The 19,544-nt window shown below is 59.8% G+C and overlaps 1 protein-coding gene across 5 annotated transcripts; it reads left to right on the plus strand.

Moving 5' to 3' along the window:
- Window positions 1-838: 838 nt before the first annotated feature.
- On the plus strand, window positions 839-19,457 carry LAMC3 (laminin subunit gamma 3). Of its 5 annotated transcripts, XR_005628788.1 has the most exons (29): window positions 839-1,251; window positions 4,826-5,130; window positions 5,409-5,539; window positions 6,387-6,553; window positions 6,912-7,100; window positions 7,255-7,372; window positions 7,453-7,551; window positions 7,746-7,882; window positions 9,253-9,369; window positions 9,676-9,871; window positions 10,070-10,182; window positions 10,430-10,648; window positions 12,019-12,207; window positions 12,290-12,535; window positions 12,835-12,988; window positions 13,090-13,232; window positions 13,313-13,491; window positions 13,578-13,716; window positions 14,128-14,333; window positions 14,615-14,691; window positions 14,803-14,937; window positions 15,219-15,363; window positions 15,455-15,640; window positions 15,858-15,960; window positions 16,061-16,260; window positions 16,391-16,537; window positions 16,736-16,835; window positions 17,458-18,705; window positions 18,929-19,457. XR_005628788.1 is itself a non-coding variant. In XM_039720321.1 (28 exons), the coding sequence occupies exons 1-28, from the start codon at window positions 885-887 to the stop codon at window positions 17,700-17,702; spliced, it is 4,752 nt and encodes a 1,583-aa protein (XP_039576255.1). In that variant the 5' UTR covers window positions 839-884; the 3' UTR covers window positions 17,703-19,457. The 5 variants fall into 5 exon arrangements, 4 of the variants coding, with proteins under 4 accessions (XP_039576255.1, XP_039576258.1, XP_039576256.1 ...); XM_039720321.1 differs by having other exon boundaries at window positions 17,458-19,457; XM_039720324.1 differs by having other exon boundaries at window positions 15,482-15,640; window positions 17,458-19,457.
- The last annotated feature ends 87 nt before the right edge of the window (window positions 19,458-19,544 follow it).

Raw genomic sequence — 19,544 nt, forward strand, 5'->3', positions numbered from 1 at the left:
TGCAAATACAGCCCCGTGTGGGTCAGGGTGTGCCCAGGGGCATGGCACCGTGCCAGGCTGCCTCTCTCCCTGTTTGATGTCACCCTCCTGCCACCACGGGTCAGATCTGGAGGGTTCCATGGTCCCCAGAGGGATTCCCCTGGCACGGACTGTAATTAGCATTAGCTGAGAGCTGCTAATGAGGTCTGGTGATGATCTGGCTTTGCCACCCCATGGAGATGCCTCCACAGGAAGGTGCCCTGACTCGGGTCCAGGGGACTGGGCTGGCTCAGGGCAACAGGAAGGGATGGGACCCCCCACTGGAGGGTCCTGGTGTGGAGGAGTTGGGGTGTCACAGACCCACAACCCAGGCAGGCTGGTGTAAGCAGGAGAGCAGTTAATGCCCCCCATAAATCAGGGTGGGGTGAAGAAGGTGCTGAATCTCTTTCAAAGCCTTTCCCTATTCTCCTCTTGATTTTGGGGCTGCAAGAAAAGCTGTGACCCCTACAAACTGAAGGAAAAAAGCCTCATGCGAGGCACCACAAGCTCATTCCCAGGGCTGAGAAATGGAGGAGCTCAGCTGTGCCCACACAGCTGAAGACGCAAATCCCCAGTCCACAAAGCAATGGAATTGTTTTGGGGATGGAGCACCGGATGGTCCCATCCCCTCTGCCTGGGCACGAGGATGTCCTGCGGGGATCCCAAACTCCACAGCTCTGCCTCACACACGAACATTTCGACATTCCCAGCAGCTTCCACAAGATGGACCTCGGAGCGAGAGGAGGTGCCGGGCAGGGGGACCCGTCCCATCCCATCCCACCCCGTCCCATCCCATCCCGTCCCGTCCCGCCTGCTGCCGCCCTGCCATCCAGAGGAGGCTCAGAGAGAGCCGGGAGAGGCGCGGCATGGCACGGCCTCCCGGGCTCTGCCTGCTGGCCCTGCTGGCCCTGGGGGCGGGGGGCTCGTCCCCGTGCTGGGACCCTCGGGGGCAGCCCCGCCGCTGCATGCCCGTCTTCGAGAACGCCGCCTTCGGCCGGGCCGTCCAGGCCACCAACACGTGCGGGTCGCCCCCGGAGGATTATTGCCTGCACATGGGCACCCAGCACGCCAGCGCCCTGTGCCACCGCTGCGACGCCAGCGACCCCCGGCGCCACCACAACGCCTCCCTCCTCACCGACTTCCACAGCCAGGAGGAGAGCACCTGGTGGCAGAGCCAGTCCATGGCCTTTGGCATCCAGTACCCCAACTCCGTGAACATCACCCTGCGCCTGGGTAAGTGCCAGCAGGAGCCAGTGAATCGAGAGCGGGGGGCAGAGATGGGGGTGGGTGCTGCTGCACCCTGCAGCTCTTCCTGCCAGCGCTGGATTAAGGGCAGGACCCTCCCCAGGGCTTTTTAGGGGGTGTGTGGAGGGAGCTGCTCTCTGCAGAGCACTGAAAGGACTCGGGGAGGGTCTGCCCTGTCCATCAGCCGAGCCCCGGGATGCCAGGAGCTGTGCCTGTGCTGCTTCCCAGCCAGCCATGCTCGGAGTGCCTGCTCCCCCCTTCACCCCAGGCTGCTCTTTCCCCTGATTTTGGAAGTCTGCGGAGCAGGAGCAGATGGTTCCCACCCTGGGAGAGCCTTGCCCGGGGAGGGTGACTGCCATGGGTGCCAAGCCGCTCCTGTTTCTCCCCCGTGCCTGGTATGGCTCAGGGTGCCGAGCTCCAGACACACCGTGCAATCCCAGCAGGTTTCCCCAGCTGGCGTCCGACCCCCTGTGTTTTAAATACCGTGCAAGCCGCCCACCTGGAGGGTACCTAAACCCAAGGGGCATGCCTGGCATTTTAAAAAGGTTTTATAACATTTTCCTGCCATCTAAACCCTCCTGGCTGCTGGCCAGCGCTGTAAAATCTTCATTCTCTGCAGTCTCCTGCCATCTGCATGCCGAAGGCGGGTAGTGGAGGGGCTGCGGCTGGAGCTGCTGAGGGCACAGCTGGGTGTCGGGGTGGCACTGAGCCCTGCTGCTGGCACCCAGCATGGTCGGAGTAGCTGTGGAGGGTCCCGGCAGTGATGGGAGATCCCCGGCTGGGTGAGGTCGCTGCTTTCCCAGCCCCCTGCGGGACCAGGACATCTGGTGCTGTCCCCGGGCTCCATCCTCAGCCTGCCATCCTCGCTCCCTGCTCCTGCCAGCCTCACAGAGGGCATTTGCCGGCCTCTTGTCCACCCAAGGCAGGCTGTCAGATTGTCCCGAACCCGCTGGTGGGTGACCCGGGGCACAGACCACCCGAGTGCAGCCTGTGTGGCTGAGCCAGCAGCTGCCGGGCGACTTTGTGGCCACCAGTCCCAGCTCGGCACAGCGACATGTGCGGGCTCTGCAAGCCCCGGGGCTTCTTTCCCATTCTCTGTCCTTCCTCCAGCTCTTCCCTGGCTCCTCTGTGGTCCTTCTTGGACCCCACACTGGTGTTTCCAGTGGAGCCCAGTCCCTGTGACTGCCCTGCTGTGTCTGTCTGTTAACACAGCCAAGGCTCAAGCATTGCACCATGCTCATCTCCCAGCCTGTCCCTATAGCCCTTCGTGAGCTGGAGCATCTCTGCCATTGTACCCTTCTTCCTGCATGGCTCCTGCATCTTGCCATGCTAAAAAATACCCTCTTGGTGCTTGGCACCTCACTGTCTGACCTTTCCCACAGTTGCCAGGCCCTGCTCTTGTCCCAGCCACAGATGATTTTATTGCAGCCTTAATGCTTTCACTTGGGTTAAGCAGGAAAAGTCCAGCTGCAGTCCCCTGGAATGCAGCCTGGGCTGAGTCCTTGCTCCTGAGCTGCACCAAGTAATTGGGTGTTCCATCCCATGTAGTGTGTCCCCTCAGCCTGCCTGTCTTGCTCAGTCACACCTCTTGTAAGTTCTCCAGCGTGGTTGCCTGGGGAGCTTATTAAATAAGACATGGGATGACTTGGACAAGACCCGTGTTTACCTGCATGTTGTTGATTGGCGTTAATTAGATTGTGCTCCTTTAAATCTCCTCTCTCCATGAGGTTCCAGCCATGGTGCAGTGGGCTCGCAGCTGGTCGATCATCCCAAGTGTCCACAGCTCTTGTATTTGCCCTGTCAGACGTCAGGAAGGAGCCCAAAATATCCGTGGCTTGCAAAGGCAACAGACACCAGGGCTCCTCAGGAAGCAATCTGAATGCCAATGGCTCGTTTTGGAGTGTCTAGATCAGGCACTATCTGTGTCTGTGACTCTGATTTTCCTGTGGGACTAGAGATGACAGGACACATAGGTGACATGACTGTCCCACATGCTCCTTTCCTCCTCTCCAGAATTCTCTTCTTGGAGCCCCAGAGCAGTACAAGCTGCAGTTTGGGCTCAGGGGAAGGCAGGTGCACACTTTGTTCAGGTGAAGCACAGCTGGGAGAGCACCCAGGGGTCCTGGTGCTGCCTGTGCACCCTTCCCAGCATCTGTCCAGCAGCACATCTGGCTTTGGGACATGTCACACCTGAGCAGCAAAGAGGAGACAATCAGCCTGGTTTATTTTCTGGATCTTTGGGGTTTTTTTCCTTAGGAGAAATCGGCTGATTAAAAAGCCTGTCTGGGAAAAGCACATGAAAATTCTCAGACAGGCTTTTTAATCCGCCAAATTTCTCCTCTCACGAAAATTCCTTGGAAAAGTGAATCTGCTCCAGCCCAGCTGGAGGCACCAACATGGGGCTCCCCCAGCGTGGCCGTCCCCTCCCCTCGCACGGGGCCACTTGGGGCAGGGGCAGTTTGTTGACACAGCCCTGCCTTCCCTTCCTCTCCCAGAGGAAACTGCTCGGGAGGTGACGGCCCCGACCTCGCTGTTTTGGTAACAGCCCCCTTGGGACGGCGCTGTCTGGGAACCGGCGCCTGCCAGGCGTGCCCCCTGCGCTGGGTGCAGGACAGGGCCACCCCCCTGCCACCAGCTGGAGCGGTCCCAGAGGCAGGGGAGAAGCACAAGGCAAGGGTGGGACAGCCCCTTCTTGGCCCTCGTCACCTCCGGGTGGGCTGGGAGTGGGTCTGTCCCCCTCTCCGGGCGCTTCCTGCATCCCTGATGGGACGCAGCTGCTTTTCCCAGCGCTGGTAGCCGGCTGCCTCGGCTCCCCCGCAGCAAAGTCGCAGCACATACGCGACAGTATTCATATGGGCCCAATTAAAGGCTTGTTTTCCTAGTCCCGGAATAACCCCTCTAACATTCCCAACTCATTATCTTTTCAAATAAAGCCAAAACCTTGCAGCTAATTGTTTTGTGCTGTCAGGAGTGGTGCTGTTATGGAGCAATTCGGGCTTTGAGCTGGTCCTTCATCTCTGGCAATTAAGTGGGTCTGATGTTCACTTTGGTGTTTTCTCTTTTCCTTTCTGCTAATCCTTTCAAGCTCTTTCAGAGCTCGCCGGACGCCCCAAGGATTGGTGGCTTCTCTTTGTCTCCATCCCAGCAAGGATGGAAGCGATGCCAGGTCCTGGCATGCAGGTCCCTGGGAAGGCATTGGCCTTGACCTTTTCCAGCTCTCCATCCCTAAAGCTCCACCACCCTGGGGATGCTTTCAGTGCTGTGGGCCTTACTCTGCCCAACAGCTGCTGGATGGAGCTTGGATTTAGAACTGCTCTTTGCCCATGCAACCCACCCAGTGCACCACACAAGGGGTGGGCCCTGCACTGGGGCGAGCCAGCTTGGATCTGGACAAGGGTTTGGGCTGCAGCAAGGAGGAGCTGGTGGAGGGCAGCAGGGCGGGGGTGGCGAGTTGTCCATTTTTAGCTGAGGTGGGTGCTGCAGGAGGCTGTTGGGATGACCCAGGCTGCGGTGCCCACCGGGTGGCCAGCAGAGGGTCGCAGCACGGCGTGCCCATCCCCAGGCAAAGCCTACGAGATCACCTATGTGAGGCTGAAGTTCCACACCAGCCGCCCCGAGAGCTTCTCCATCTACAAGCGCAGCCGCGCCGAGGGGCCCTGGGTGCCCTTCCAGTTCTACAGTGCCTCCTGCCAGAAAACCTACGGGAAGCAGCCCCGGCAGTACCTGCGGCCGGGCGAGGACGAGCAGGTGGCCTTCTGCAGCGACGAGTTCAGCGACATCTCCCCCCTCAGCGGGGGCAACGTGGCCTTCTCCACCCTGGAGGGACGGCCCAGCGCCTACAATTTTGATGGAAGCCCAGCACTGCAGGTGCCACTGGGGTGGGAGGGGATGTGGTGCATGGAGCCTTGGGATCAAGGGCATTATTGCACCCAGCCGGGGTAGAAGTGCTGGTGGTGCTGTTGGGATAATCCAGGCTGTGGTGCCCACTGGGTGGCCGGCAGAGGGTTGCAGCATGGTGGGTCTGTCTCCAGGCAAAGCCTACGAGATGCATCCCTGCTTGAAAAGTTGCAGGATGTGTCCCTGTTGGGCTGGGAGCTGGTGGCCCAGACCTCTCCACCAAGGTGGCTTTCCCATGTCCCCTGCAGGAGTGGGTGACAGTCACTGACCTGCTCATCTCCTTGAACCGGCTCAACACGTTTGGGGATGACATCTTCAAGGACCCCAAGGTGTTGCAGTCGTACTACTATGCCATATCTGACTTCTCCGTTGGTGGCAGGTGAGGGGCAGCCAGGCAGAAGTGTGGGGATCTTCTTGGGGCTGCAGGACTGGGGCAGCTGCGCCCCACCTCAGTCTTGTCTGAATTGGGATTTTGGGGCAAACTGCTCAGATGTGGCTTCCTCCATGTGTAAAATGGAGCTGGAAGTGCAGAGATGGGTGATTAAACCTTGGAAACCTCCCATCTGTGCAGAAAGATTTCCCTTTGCCCACTGCCCCACTCCATGTGCCACCAGCTGTATTTGCTTTGTTCTCTCCCAGCCCAATGGCTTTTAATGACACTGGGGCTTGTGTTGCTCCTCCTGTGACCCTGCTGGTTCCTGGGCACTGCAAAAGGGGAGCCATGGGGTTCTAGTGGAAAGATGACCTGAAGCTGCAGAGGCTGCTGGAGGAGCTTGGAGTCAGCATGGCCAGAGAAGCTGGACCAGCTGCCAGCAGGAAAGGGCAGCAGATGTGGGATAGAGATGCAGGTGGCACCCTCCTGGTGCTGCCTCCAGGCTGTGCTGCACATGCCCTTCCCCAGCTGGGACAAGTGGAAAATTTTCCCATCCCTGAGAGTGCTGTCTGCCCCAGGCAGATCTGTAGCTGCTGTCCCACCTCTGGGGTCAGCAGCTGCAGCTGGTTAGCACAGGCCACCCTCAGCGTGTCACCTCCCGACTGCCCAGGCTGGGAGAGCCTCAGGGACATGATGGGTGTCCTCAAGGCCAGCACAGCCCCAGCTGCTCCCACCCCACAGCCAGCCCAGCAGCAGGGTCACACACTGCACAGCCTGGGCACCGTCCCACTGCTGCTGCTGCTGCCCACACTGGTGCTCAGAGCAGCTGCCCCGTGCTGGGGTCTCACTGCAGGTGCAAATGCAATGGCCATGCCAGCGAGTGCGCGCCGGACGAGGCCGGGCAGCTGGTCTGTGTGTGCCAGCACCACACGGCTGGCACCGACTGCGAGCGCTGCCAGCCCTTCTACCAGGACCGGCCCTGGGCGCGCGGCACGGCCGAGGCTGCCAACGAGTGCCTCCGTGAGTATCCCGGGTGGCTCCGTGGCCACAGCCGTGGCTGGCCCCGATGGGCTGTGCTGGTGCTGCATCAGCTCCTCTGGCACCTCCTGCCCTTCCTGCACCTGCTCCGTTTTGGGAGGGATTTGTACCCCAGGGCTCCCCTTCACTGCAGCACCCCGAGTATTTCCATTCCCTTTACCCCACGAGTGCAGCCATCTGCTTTGTACTGCACCCATGTCTGCATCCAAGGGCAGAGGCACCTCTGAAAGCTCTCGCTGCTGAGCCAAGGGGTCCCACCCGGCCAATCCGACCCTACAGGAGGTTGCCATAACCTCCAGTGCCCTCCAGGAGCTCATCCGTCCTCCCTCCTTTCCCGCAGCCTGCAACTGCAGCGGCCGCTCCGAGGAGTGTTTCTACGACCGGGAGCTGTTCCGGCGCAGCGGGCACGGGGGACACTGCCGCAACTGCCGCGACAACACGGCCGGGCCCCACTGCGAGAGCTGCCGGCAGAACTATTACCGCTGGGAGCCGCAGGGAGCCTGCCAGCCCTGCCACTGCCACCCCGCAGGTGCGTGCCAAGCTCCGGCTGCAAAACTACTGCCCCAGCTGGAGTTTGCTGGAGGGATGGTTTTGGTGGATTCTGTCTTGCTCGGGGTTTCCCCATTTTTCTCGGTCTCTCCCCGGCTGGGGTTGAGCCTCAGGGATGGCCTGGGTCCCCGCAGGTTCCCTGCAGCCCCAGTGTGACAACTCGGGGACCTGCGTCTGCAAAGCCAACGTGACGGGCTGGAAGTGCGAGCGCTGCAAGGACGGCTACCACAGCCTCAGCGAGGGTGGCTGCAGGTGAGGAGGAGCCCGGCCCTGGGCAAGGGCAGCGGGATGGGACCGGGGCTCACCTCCTGCCCTCATCTCACCCCATCCAGACCCTGCACCTGTGACCCCGCGGGCAGCGTGGGCACCTGCGACCCCAACACGGGGCACTGCACCTGCAAGGAGAGGGTGGAGGGGCATTTGTGCAACAGGTGAGCACTGTGGCCATCGCATGAGGACAGGAACACTGTCCCTTTCTAGTCCTGAAATTGGTGGCAAGGCTGTGGGGCTGCATTCCTCTGGACCACCGGGACTGGGCTCAGAGGAGCTGTCACCAGTGTCCCACCCAGAGACACTGCCGTGGTTCCCTGCAGCTCTGCCTGCCCTGTTTCCTCCCCGTGTCCAGGTGCCAGCCAGGCTGGTTTAACCTGCAGCCCCACAACCCCATCGGCTGCAGCAGCTGCTTCTGTTACGGCCACTCCAGCGCCTGCAGGGCGGCAGATGGCTACGAGGAGACCCACATCCGCTCCGACTTCAGCCAAGGTAACCACCCAGATGAAACGGAGGGCACTGCTCTGCCAGTTTCAGCCAAAAATGTTTGGGAAGGATGTGGCGGAATGTCCCTCTTTGGGGCTGAGCATCTCCCTTTGGAGCTAACCGGTGATGATGGGTGGAGAGGGATTTCTCTGGCTCGCCCCTGTTTTACTGTTAAACCTCTGCTTCTGCCCCCAGCTCCACGGGGACAGGGTGTCCGTGACCCCTCCATGCCAACCTGCTCCTGGGGCTGTGCGTGGCTCAGGGAGGGCTGTGGGGCCAGGCATGGACATTGCACCACACCAGGGACTGCAGGAGCACTAAAGACCAGCTCAGAAATACAAAAAAAAAAAAAATAGTCCGGAGCCTGCTGGGAACTCCCCCAATCATTCCCTCCTCTCCCCACGCTCGGCGGGGATGCGGCAGCGCGGCTGGACGGGCGGGAGGGAGGTGGTGCTTTTGCCCGGCTGCTGGCAGGGCTGGATGCTGGGGATGCTGGGGAAACCCTGCCATCTGCCGCGCACTCCGGGTGTGCAGCCCGGCTGCGGGGACACCGCGGGACGGGCACCCACGGCGGGCACCCGCTCCGCCTCGCTCTTCCCACATGGGTACGGCTGCGCCAGGCACGGGTGGACCTTAATTGCCTTTAAATCGCGCTGCCAATTGCTGCGCTGCTGGAATGTCTTCCACGGCCTTGAAGCCGAGCCAGGATTTAAAACGAGTCTTTTTTTCCGTCCTCCACGCAGCCAGTCTGGGGCTGCTCCTTTGGGGTCTGGTTTGGCAGTTTCTGAGCTGAGATGTGGCCACAGCACCCTCCTAAATCCCAGCTCCCCAGTCCACAGTGGAGGGGGATCAGATGGAATTTTCTTATACTGGGTGAAAGTATAAATTTGGGATAATTTGATAATAGAGCACAGCCCACTTGAGAGATTTCCAAGTGTTTGTCCTGCAGGGCTGGAAGAAATAACTAACCCTGCAGAGTGAGGGGGAGTTTAACTGGTTTCTTAAGGAAACCAACTTAATGCAAGTATGGCCTGCCTCTTCTGGGCTTCTCCAGCATTCTCCTCGGGCTTCCTGTCCTTTCCAGCCCACAGTAATGTTAGAATGGCAGCACAGGCAGGAGGGCAAAAGTTTAAAGATAATAATTTCCTCCAAATCTAAGAAAATAAATAGATGAGGGGTGGTTAAGGCCACATTCCAGTGCGTGAGAACACAGAGCCCAAGTGGGGCAGGGTGTTACAAAGTGCTGGCCCCTTCCAAGACTCCAGAGAGTGTCGGGAGGAGGCACAGAGCCCCTGAAAGCAGCACCCTGCTGGTGCTGTGCTGGCAGGGACTCTCTGCTCCTTTAGCTGTGCCTGTCACTGTATGCTGTCACACAGGGCTGGAGGGCTGGGCTGCCACAGCTCCAGGCACCACAGACCTGCCTCTGCGCTGGGCTGGCCGGGAGATCATCACCGAGTGGGACGGAGAGGAGCTGGTGGATTTTCTTGCACCAGGTATTGTGTGTGCTGGGTCCCTGGGGGGCTGCTCTGCCGGGAGGACCCCCTGGTGCTCTCATCCCACTGCCATGCTGGTGCAGGAGGCACTGGGCTCCATTCCAGAGCTGAGCATGTTTCTGTAGCTGAGGACAGTGGGGGTATTGGAACAGTGGACCAGGATCCCAGGAGGGCAGGTTGGAGCTGGCACCACTCTAGGAGGGTGACTGTGGCTCCTGCTGGTGGTGGGAATAGAACTGCACTGGCAGTCCTGGCAGAGCTGGTGCCTCCATGTCCTACAGACTTTGCTCCTCTCTGCCCTCACAGAGAAGTTTCTGCAGAACCAGCGCCTCAGTTACGGGCAGCTCCTGTCCCTGCTGCTGGGAGTGGAGAACGGGACAAGAACAGAACGTGGGGTGCCCCTGCTGCAGGTCCAGCTGCTGCTGGAGGGTGAGGGGATGAAGGTCACCATGTCCAGCAGCAAGAGCCAGCTCCAGCATGGAAAGCAGGCTGTCACCTTCAGGTACCCATCACAGAGTTTTGGAAAGACTCAGTGGAATTTAGGGCTCAGTGCCTGATTTGTCTGGGCTGCCCTTTACTGCTCTCTGCCCCACTCAGGGATTTAACTGGCAGTGCCTGGGTGCCAGCCAGGAGCTGAGCTGTCCCACAGCACCCAGCTCAGGCTGGCCCTGTCCTGTCCCCCCCACTCCCTCTCCAACAGGCTGCACGAGGCAGAGGAGGGTGCAGAGCCTTTGCTGTCGGCCTTCAGCTTCCAGCGCCTGCTCTCCAACCTGAGCTCCCTCCGCCTCCGTGTGAGCCGCGGCCCCGTCAGAGGTGGGTGGCTCCACAGAACGTCCCCAGGGGGACAACCTGGGGTGGGACTGGAGACATCAATGCAGCAGCAGGCTCTCGAGGATGAGAGGGATTGTCGGGGGTGTTTTGGGGCAGGGGTTGCCTCCTCTCTGTGAACACCCCTGGGCTCTCAAGGAGGGGTTTTGGGGTCTCCTGTGCCTGTCTGGAGCATTTCAGAGCAGAGCAGGGGATGCACCATCCCATTCCCACACCGTTCTCCCTCTCACAGGCAGGCTGTCCCTGAGCAAGGTCCAGCTCACATCTGCTCGCCCCGGGCCAGGCACACGGGCGGGCTGGGTGGAGGAGTGCACGTGTCCCATGGGATACACCGGGCAGTTCTGCCAGTCCTGTGCACCTGGATTCAAGAGGGAGATCCCATTTGGCGGCCCCTTCGTCAGCTGCGTGCCCTGCACCTGCAACCAGCACGGGCACTGCCACCCCCTCACAGGTGTGCACCCCTCCCCGCCACTCACCTGCTGCTCCTGCGGGGGTGGAACAAATCCGTGCCTTTGCTTGTTCTGAGGGAGCCATTGGTGAGGTTGTGGTTCCCAAAATTTGCAAGTTGAATCGCTTGGGTGGTTCTAGGGACAGGGTTCGTGACTGCAAAGATAGAGATGATTAATTAAGTGCAATAATGGTGGTAATTTATAATTAGAGGAGCATTTTTCATGATACTTTATGACCTCTAAGGAGAAGGGAAGGGTGTTGGTGCTTAGAGTAGGGGAGCAGGGGTCAGGGCAGCAGAGAGGGTTTTGCTAGGCTGGGTCTCACAGGCAGCTTCACAGCCCAATGAGAGGAGCCGGACTGGGTGCAGCTCTGGAATCTGCAAACTGAGGGTTAACCTGATCAGAGAAACAAGGAAAAAAGCAGGAAAACACAGAGGAAAGACACCAGAGGAGCCAGCTCTTGTGCTGCCAGCCCAAACCCTCGGTGGCTGGCTCTCCTCAATAAACGATGCACGGCGGGGATGGAGAGGGCTGGAGGAGGCAGAGTGCTCGGCGAATGCCCCTGCCCTGCCCACAAAACCACGGCAGCAGCTCTGCAAAGCCGCCCTCACTCCGCAGAGCGGGGCTGGCGCCGCCGGCTGCACAATCCCCAGGGATGGGGCCAGACTTTTGATGTTCCGGCCCGGGCGCTGCCAGCCTGCGCACTTCCTTTAGTTCCTTCAGTTTATTTTTCCACTTCTTCCTGCCACCCGCTTTTTCTTTATTTTCCATCGTCTGACTCTGCCTGGATGTGGGGAAAATGGAATAACACCCCCTCCTGCGCAGCCTTCCTGGTATGACCCGACCCCACAGAACTCGGGGGGAAATCCTCCCCCTGACTCCTTTCTCTCCAGTGAAGCAGAGCATCTGCCTGGAGGCGGGGGGTTCCTGGAGCACTCTTCCTCCTCTTCCTCCCTCTCCTGCTCACAGCCGATTTCGGGAGGCTGACTCACGGGCTCGGCTCGCTCTGGAGGAGATGCTCCCCGGTGGGTGCCGGCCCGGCTGCTCGTGTTTTCCAGGGCGGGCTGGAAAGGACGCGCCTCGACGCTCAGAAATGTGTTGTGGATTACGGCAGGCGCCGGCAGCCTCCGCACACATTGATGGTGCTGTCTGTGCCAGCGCTGCCTCGTCCCTGCATCGCCTCCGTGTCCTCTCCAAAACCTTCTCCTTCCACCAAAGACAGGGCGAGGAGGGAAAATATCCCGAGTACTGGTTGGAGATGTGCGACCCCTCGCTTGGAGCTGCACATCCGGCTCTCCATCCCTCCCGCAGTCCCTGCTGTTACTCGGGGTTGGGTTTTCGCGGACCCCCAGCTCTGTTTTCCTCCCCGCAGGGCACTGCCAGTGCTTGCACAACACCGAGGGTCCCTCCTGCGAGCGCTGCAGCCCCGGCTTTTACGGCAACCCCTTCCTCGGGCGCCCTGATGACTGCCAGCCCTGCCCCTGCCCTGGCCGCTCGCCCTGCACCGAGGTGCCCGGCAGTGGGGAGGTGGTCTGCACCCACTGCCCCCCGGGGCAGAGAGGTGAGCCTGGGGCTGCGTGGGCGCAGGGGCTGTGGGCAGCGTGGGCACGGCTGGATCATCCCCACCTTTCCGCCTTCCCCAGGAAAACGCTGTGAGCTCTGTGATGACGGGTTTTTCGGGGACCCCCTGGGGCAGAGAGGCGCCGTGCATCCCTGTGAGCCCTGCCAGTGCCACGGGAACGTGGATCCCAACGCCGTGGGGAACTGTGACCCCGTGTCCGGCCGGTGCCTGCGCTGCCTCCACAACACAATGGGCGACCACTGCCAGAGGTGCCGGCCGGGCTTCTACGGGGATGCGCTGGCTCCCAGCCCTGCTGGGAAGTGTGCACGTACGTACAGGCCCCGGGCACAGCTCACTTGCAGCCAAAATCCTCCCAGCAGTGAAGGCAGAGGGTGGAAGGGGATGCCCAGCAGGTTTAGGGGCTGATGGATGGTCCAGGTTACCCCCACGTGTTCCCCTTTGCCCTCTTGCTCTACTGCCATCCTTCCCCAGATACTCTGGCCTGCAGAGGCTCTTTGGAGCCTTGGCTGATGGGGGAACGTGGTTCTACAGGCCCCAGTGCCCCATTCCTGCAGTCCCATCCACCAGCCCCATGCTGGGATTTAAGGGTTGTTTTGTGTCCCACAGCTTGTGATTGCAACCCCAGTGGCTCAGACCCGAGGCTGGAGGGCTGTGATCCTGGCACGGGCCAGTGCCACTGCCTCCCACACGTGACAGGCAGAGCCTGTGGGCAGTGCCAGCCCGGCTACTACGGCCTGGAGCCCACTGTGGGGTGCAAGAGGTATGTGGGGCATGGCATGGGCTGCCAGGGAGTGGCTCCATGTTCCCAGCTCTGCTCTCTGCATTCATTGCCTGCTCATGACCCTCCACTTCTCATGCCAGCTGTGAGTGCCACCCAACAGGGTCACAGGAGAGCGGGTGCCACGCGCTGACAGGACAGTGCTCCTGCCAACCTGGTGTCACAGGGAAGAAATGTGATCGATGCCAGCACGGCTTCTTCGGCTTCTCTGCCAGGGGCTGCCGAGGTAACGGGAATGGCACTGTGTCTGTGTCCCTAAAGCAGGGCTGGCAGCCACAGTGTGATGTCTTTCTGCCACCACTGCAGCCTGCAACTGCTCCCCGCTGGGCTCCGTCACCCCGCAGTGCCACGAGAACAGCACCTGCCTCTGCCACCCTGGCTTTGTGGGCTACAAGTGTGACCGCTGCCAGGCCAACTTCTTCCTTGAGCCACTGAGCTCCCGCTGCCAGCAGTGTCCTGCCTGCTACGGGCTGGTGAAGGACGAGGTACAGCCTGTGCACTGCTGAGGCAGGCACAGCACCCCACCCCTGCAGTGCCTCACTGTCCCCCCGTGTCCCCCCTGCCCTGCCAGGCTGACCGCCTGAAGGCCAGGCTGCAGGAGATGGAGGAATGGCTGCAGAAGCCAGGCTGTGATGCCCACCCAGGACAGTCTGCCATGCTGGGAGATGCACCCCGTGGAGATGGGCTGCCCAGCTCACACCTCCTGAGAGGTACAGGGGACTCTCCTTCCTTCCGCCTGTTTCACTCTCTGCTCCCTCAGGGTGCTGTGACATGGTGCGGGGGTGCAAGGAGGTCCCAGGTGGGTGCTGGCCTCAGTGTGGTGTGACTAGGGGGGAGGGCAGTGGAGGGGACAATTCTTTTTGGGAGGACAGAGCACTGCAGGATGCTCACACCACTGAGGTCTTGGAGCAGGCAGTGATGGGTGCTACGGGGGGCTGAGCACCAACACATGGGTACCCTTTGGGTGCTGAATTCCTGGGTCCCTCCTGAGCACTAGAAGGGCTGTATTTCCATTTCATTAGTAGGTGTTAGGCAAGGGATGGAGCATGGGGCAGCTCCACAGGGAAGCAGTGAGCCCCGAGCAACCCCAATGGGCAACGAGATGCTTGTGCTGCCCACAGGTGCCTGGGCCACCCTCTTGGTACAGGTGGGGCAGCTGGCAGGGGCACTGAACACTGCACAAGGCCGTCTCACCAACGCCAGCCGAGCCACCAGATGCTCTGAGCATGGACCCCCCAAGACCTGCACCCTGCTCTCGGAGATCGGGGCCGTGCTGCAGTCGGCTCAGCAGGAGATCCTGCACGCTGCAGACACCCTGGCTACCACGGTGGGGGCTCTCAGTGGCCCTGGGCTCCTGAGGGGGGTGGTGGCAATCCTGGGGGGCACTGGGATGTGCTTCCCAGGTCTGTTGGGGTGGGATGTGAGCAGCAGAGTGGGTGAGTGGGAAAGCCTGGGGTCCATGTGGGTATAGCCCTCCTTGCAGGTGAGTCAAGAGGAGGTATTTTCCTTGCTCTAGCCCTTTGGGAGGTTCTTGGTGGTGCTGGGCTGGCAGGGTCCAGGGGTGCCTGCTCCCTGCCAGGGTCTCAATGCTGCTGTTTGCATTCCAAGGAAATTCCTCAGGAAATCCCATGGCAGCCCACAAACTGGAGCCACTGGGCACTGGAGGCTCAGGCTCTGTCCAAGAGGTAAGAGTTGAACAGGCAGAGGAACCTGTCAGCCCAGCTGGGGGTGCAGGGGGCACTCCTTTGCCAGGAGGCCAATCCTGATTTCCTGTCTGGGTGTCCTTGTCCCTGCAGCCACAAGGACTCCGTGGCACAGGTGGAGGCCGTGGTCAGGAGAGCACTGCGTGCCTCCAACGCCAGCTCCGAGCTCCTGCAGCACCTGCTGGAGAGGAACACCACACAGGAGATGCAGAATGAGCTGGAGGCCGGGTGAGGGGCTGGCAGGGCACCCAAGCCCCTTTCCTCTGGCCAGGTCCTTGTTACAGGGCTCAGTCACAGGGACTGGGCACCTGCCAACAGGCACGTGCTGAGCACCTTCAAACTCATCACACCACAGTGCTGTAAAGCAGAGGGACAGGCTGCTGTGTGCTGGGAGGTTCAGGAAAAGGCCCCAGAATTTCCTGCTACATCCATGTCCAGGGCCAAGTTGTCCTCTCCATCCTCCAAGGGACCAGAGGGCCCCAGCTGACAGCAGTGTCCTGTCTGTGCAGGTATGAGGAGATCCAGCGGGCACAGGAGGAGCTGGGTGCTGGCATGGCAAAGGTGGCAGTGGAGGCCAGCAGAGCTTTGACAGCCGTGGAACAGGCACATGCTGACCTGGCTGAGAGACTTTTGCAGGTGGCTGCTCTGAGGGAGGTGAGTAGCACCCAAGCTCCAGCTCCAGCTGGCATCCCTACCTCCTGCTTTACCAGTGCTGCCTTCTGAGCTGGGAGATGATCTCATGCAGCCTTTGGCACTCCTGATCCTGCAGCAGGTGCTGCCAAGGCAGGGTGGAGGCCTGGCACGGGAGCTGGCAGTGCTGGAGCAGGCAGCAGCAGCCCAGGAGCCGCTGGCTCAGCAGGCTGTGGAGGCATCCCGCACACTGGCAGCTGGATTGCACCTGGAGCTGCAAAGGACTCGTGGCTTCAAGCAGGTAAATGCTGCTCATAGGAATGGGGAGCCCCATCCCTGCTGCTTCAGAAACTGGAGGGACCATGCCTGCAGCCTGGGAGCTGGGAGAGGATGTTTTGGGAGACATCTTCCCTTGGGCTCCCAGACATCCCTAAGAGCTTGCCTCCCAAAAGGGACCAAGCTGAATCCCACATTTCCCAGCTGCCCAGCCTCATTTCTCCTCTCTTCTCCTCTCGCAGCTGCAGGACCAGGCTGGCTCTGCTCATGACACAGCCACCATGGCTGTCTCCCGAGGAAAAGCTGTGCTCTCCGAGGCCGAGTCCCTCCTGGCCAGCTTGGAAGGTAAAAGGCACCAGTCAGAGCATGTCCAGCCACAACCTGGCTCTCACAGGTGACAAGGGGAGAAGTGGACAGTTTGGTGATGGCCAGGTTGCTCCCATAGGCATGAAGAAGGCGCTGGGGCATCGGAAGAGTCAGGCTGCCCTGAGGAGGAGGATGGCCACTGTGAGGGACAGAGTGATGGTGGATGCTCAGAGGAAGATTAAACAGGCAGAGAAGACACTGGGAAACTCCCTGTCCATCTCCACCACAGCCCAGAGGACAGCTGGGGAGGCTGAGCAAGTCTCTGAGGAGAGTGCCAAGGTCCGAGCTGAGGGGTTGGGGTGGAGCTGCTGGGCATGGCCAGGCTGGCAGCCATCACCTACAGACCCAGGCTGCTGCAGGCAGGGCTGTGTGTCCCCAGGTGACTGATCCCACCTCTGTCCCTTTGCAGAGAGCACGGGCTGTGCTGCAGGAGAGCAAACAGGCCCTCAAACATGCCAGCCAGCTTGCCACGCGTGCCAATGAGACCCAGTGGGAGCTCTCCCGGCAGGAGCACATGGCTGAGAAGCTCAGGGGAGACCTGGAGGAGGCACAGCAGGTCAGTTGTGTTCCCATGGGCAGGTTGTGTCCTCCAGAGCATGGAAGCAGCTTTGCCCACAGCCCAAAGCATAGGCAACAACCCAGCTTGGGAGCTCCACTGTAGGGACAACACCTTGGGGATGCTCCTGGGATCTCCTCTACCATCCAGCCAAGGGTCACTGGTGTCCCTGATCTGGGTGTCTGTGTCTGTTGAAAGGTGGGGTCAGAGGTGAGTGAGATGGCAAAAAGTCTCCAGGAAGCCCGGGGCTCACTCATGTCGGACATCGAGACCCTGAACAACCTTCTGAACAGCCTAGGTGAGACCTGGGGGGAAATGGGGTGCAGGCTCCAGGGAGAGGGCTGGGCTCTCCTGCTCACTGGTCCTCCTGCTTGATGGCCATCCAGGCCGAGCTGGGTGCTCTTTGGCTGAGATCATCCATGGTCTCAGCAAGGCTTCTTTAAGGCTCCTGTCTTGAGGAAAACCTCATGAAAAATGAATTGGGGCTTGCTGAATGTGTGTGCTGATATTTGCTCTGGGTAAAATGATCTCCCTTGGGATCCTCAGGGGGAGCAAGGCTGGCAAAGTCCATTTGGAACTGAGGGCTGTGCTAGATTGGGTTTGCTCCTTGTTGCTGGTTGGTCTTGCTCCAGTTTCTCCTGCTTTTATCACATGTGTATATTTCTGAGCATTCCAGGACTCTTGCATCCAAGAAACTTTGCAAAAGGGTGGAAAGCATGACCCATTTGTAAGAGTGAGAAGTGCCAGGCCCTGCCTGGAGCCACAGTTCTGTTTGCTTATCTGTGATCAGTGAGAAGCTGCAAAGCCTCCATGCCCTGCTGCTCCCACTCCCTATAGTTTTCCTGATACCATGAAGTACATCCAGAACATCTCCTGTCCACCTCTCTGCTCTCATCCATGTCCTCTCTCTCCTTGCCCAGGTAACCTGGAGCAGGACAAGGAGGTGGACGCAGTGCTGAGCGCAGGGAGGCTGCAGCTGCAGCAGCTGTGGCTGCGCCTGGCCACGCCGGGTCCCCTGGCCAGCCAGCTCAGCCAGCTGCAGCAGGAGGCAGCACGGCAGCAGGAGAAGATCCAAGCATTTGAGAGCGACTTGGCTGAGATCCGGGCTGACAAGCAGAACTTGGAGGACATTTTGCGGAGCCTCCCTGAGAGCTGCGCGAAGTGACAGGTCGCTGGCTGCTGCCACATGTCCCCTGTGCCCACCCTGCAAGGGGAGTGGCAGAGGGAAGGACACTCTGCATTCAGCAGCATCAATCCCTCCCACCACTCCTCACACTGCCCTCTGTCCAGTATCACACCCCAGGTCCTTCTCCACACCCGTCCAGGCTCCACGTCTCAAGCACTCTGCAGCATGACTCCAGCCACCACCTCTGTCCTTGGGATGGGGGACACCCACCTACCAGGGGCACTGATGTTTCTGTGCAGGATATGGAGCCGTTCCAGGGTTGGTCTCTCACTGCAGAGTGAACAAAGAATCCTCACAGATCTCCTCCATCCCTCCTTTCCCACTGCAGCACAGCACACTGGGCAGGAACAGCTTACCAAGTATGCAATGTACCCAAGCTGTACTGCCCGGCACTCCCTCCTGCCCCAGGAGAAGAGAGAGGCTCTCACACGTGCTGGAAGCTGGTCCTGCTGCACAGCACCCTGCAGTGTCATGCTCATGGGCTGTGGTCACAGAGGGGCAGAGAGGAATCCTGGTGAAGCCAGGCAGAGAGCTGCTTGCCGGAGGGCACAGAGCTTGCCTGCTTCCCAAGGGAAGGGAGCTCACAGCAGGGAGGGCTAAATTAATGAGCAGAAACAAAGCAAAGATGGATCCTCACCCAGCTCCTGGAAGGCAGCTGGGACCTCCTCAGCCTGCTCCAATATAAGAGAAGCTCAGGTCTTGCTGTTCTCTTGCTCCAGGGTAAGACAAGGCCACAGCCAGCTCTGCTTGGCCCACTGAATGTCACCAGGCATGGCTACAAAACAGCCAATTGCCACCAATCCCAGGGGTTGGGTGGCAGAGATGCAGTCAAGGGAGGTGTCAGAGCAGCAGCACCCACAGCCCCACCAGCCCCACTGGAGAGGAGCTGGCTGATGGCAGCAGGCTGTGCAGCCAGTGTGGACTGGAGGGGGAACAGCTGGACACCCGCTCCTGCCTGTGTCACTCCCACGGGGTGGCAGAGGTCAGTGGCTGTATTGCCATTAAAGGAAAGGCATTTATGTTCCTCTGTGCTCCCATGTGGGCTGGGCTGCAGAACAAGCCAGGTCCTGGCTCAGCCCACCTTGTGCTGGCTGTGTTGTGACTCCAGGTAGCTGAAGTCACTCCCATGAGACCAGAAACGAGTCCCCAGGCTGGAGCTTGCTTCATTTTTTAACCGGTTTTACCTATGTTTTTTCTGCTCACAGTGCTGCAAATCAGGTTTGCTAAAGTCTTGTGTAATTTATGTAAAATTGCTGCCATCGATGTTGAGTTCCCCCAGCAACATCTCTGGTGGGTCCAGTGGCCTGGAAGGAACACAGGATTCTCCTACTGAAAGCAAAGCATACTGAAAGCAAAGCATCGTCCTTCTAATTCTGCACAAAAGCTGCCCAAGGAGCGGGGTGCCAGAGCTGCAGTGCTGTGGGAGTGTGATGGCAGGGGCTCCCCTGCTGCTGCCCAAGGACAGCTCTGGGAAAGCAAAACCATGGAACAGTGAGAGCACAGCGTGATCCGGCTTGGCCAGAGGCAGGGGGCCGGGGCCACTTACTGTCTCTCTGGGAGGACAATTACACATCTCCAGTGAGCACACAAATTTGCTGCTCTTACAGAAATGCCAAGCCTCTGCTGTGTGCCTGCTGCTGAAGATGTTCATGCTGCCTCCTGCTCTCCATGGAACTCTGTTTTTAGCTGGTGCCACCTGCCTAGAGCTGTATCCATTAAAAATTCTTAATATAACACACAGCTGTTCATCCAGGGTGTGCAGTGGCAGGAGAGCACACTGTACCTGCATTTGTTGCTTTTAAAGAGCAGTGGTTGAGATGA

This window comes from Passer montanus, unplaced genomic scaffold (assembly GCF_014805655.1).
Source record: "Passer montanus isolate IOZ18808 unplaced genomic scaffold, ASM1480565v1 scaffold43, whole genome shotgun sequence".
NCBI lineage: Eukaryota > Metazoa > Chordata > Aves > Passeriformes > Passeridae > Passer > Passer montanus.

Excerpts from the sequence above, each read along its gene's own strand:
- LAMC3 (XM_039720321.1), top strand. The coding sequence starts at position 885 with ATGGCACGGCCTCCCGGGCTCTGCCTGCTGGCCCTGCTGGCCCTGGGG. Across the intron at positions 5,540-6,386 it reads GACTTCTCCGTTGGTGGCAG|GTGCAAATGCAATGGCCATG; the intron begins GTGAGGGGCAGC and ends GTCTCACTGCAG. Across the intron at positions 10,649-12,018 it reads GCACTGCCACCCCCTCACAG|GGCACTGCCAGTGCTTGCAC; the intron begins GTGTGCACCCCT and ends TCCTCCCCGCAG.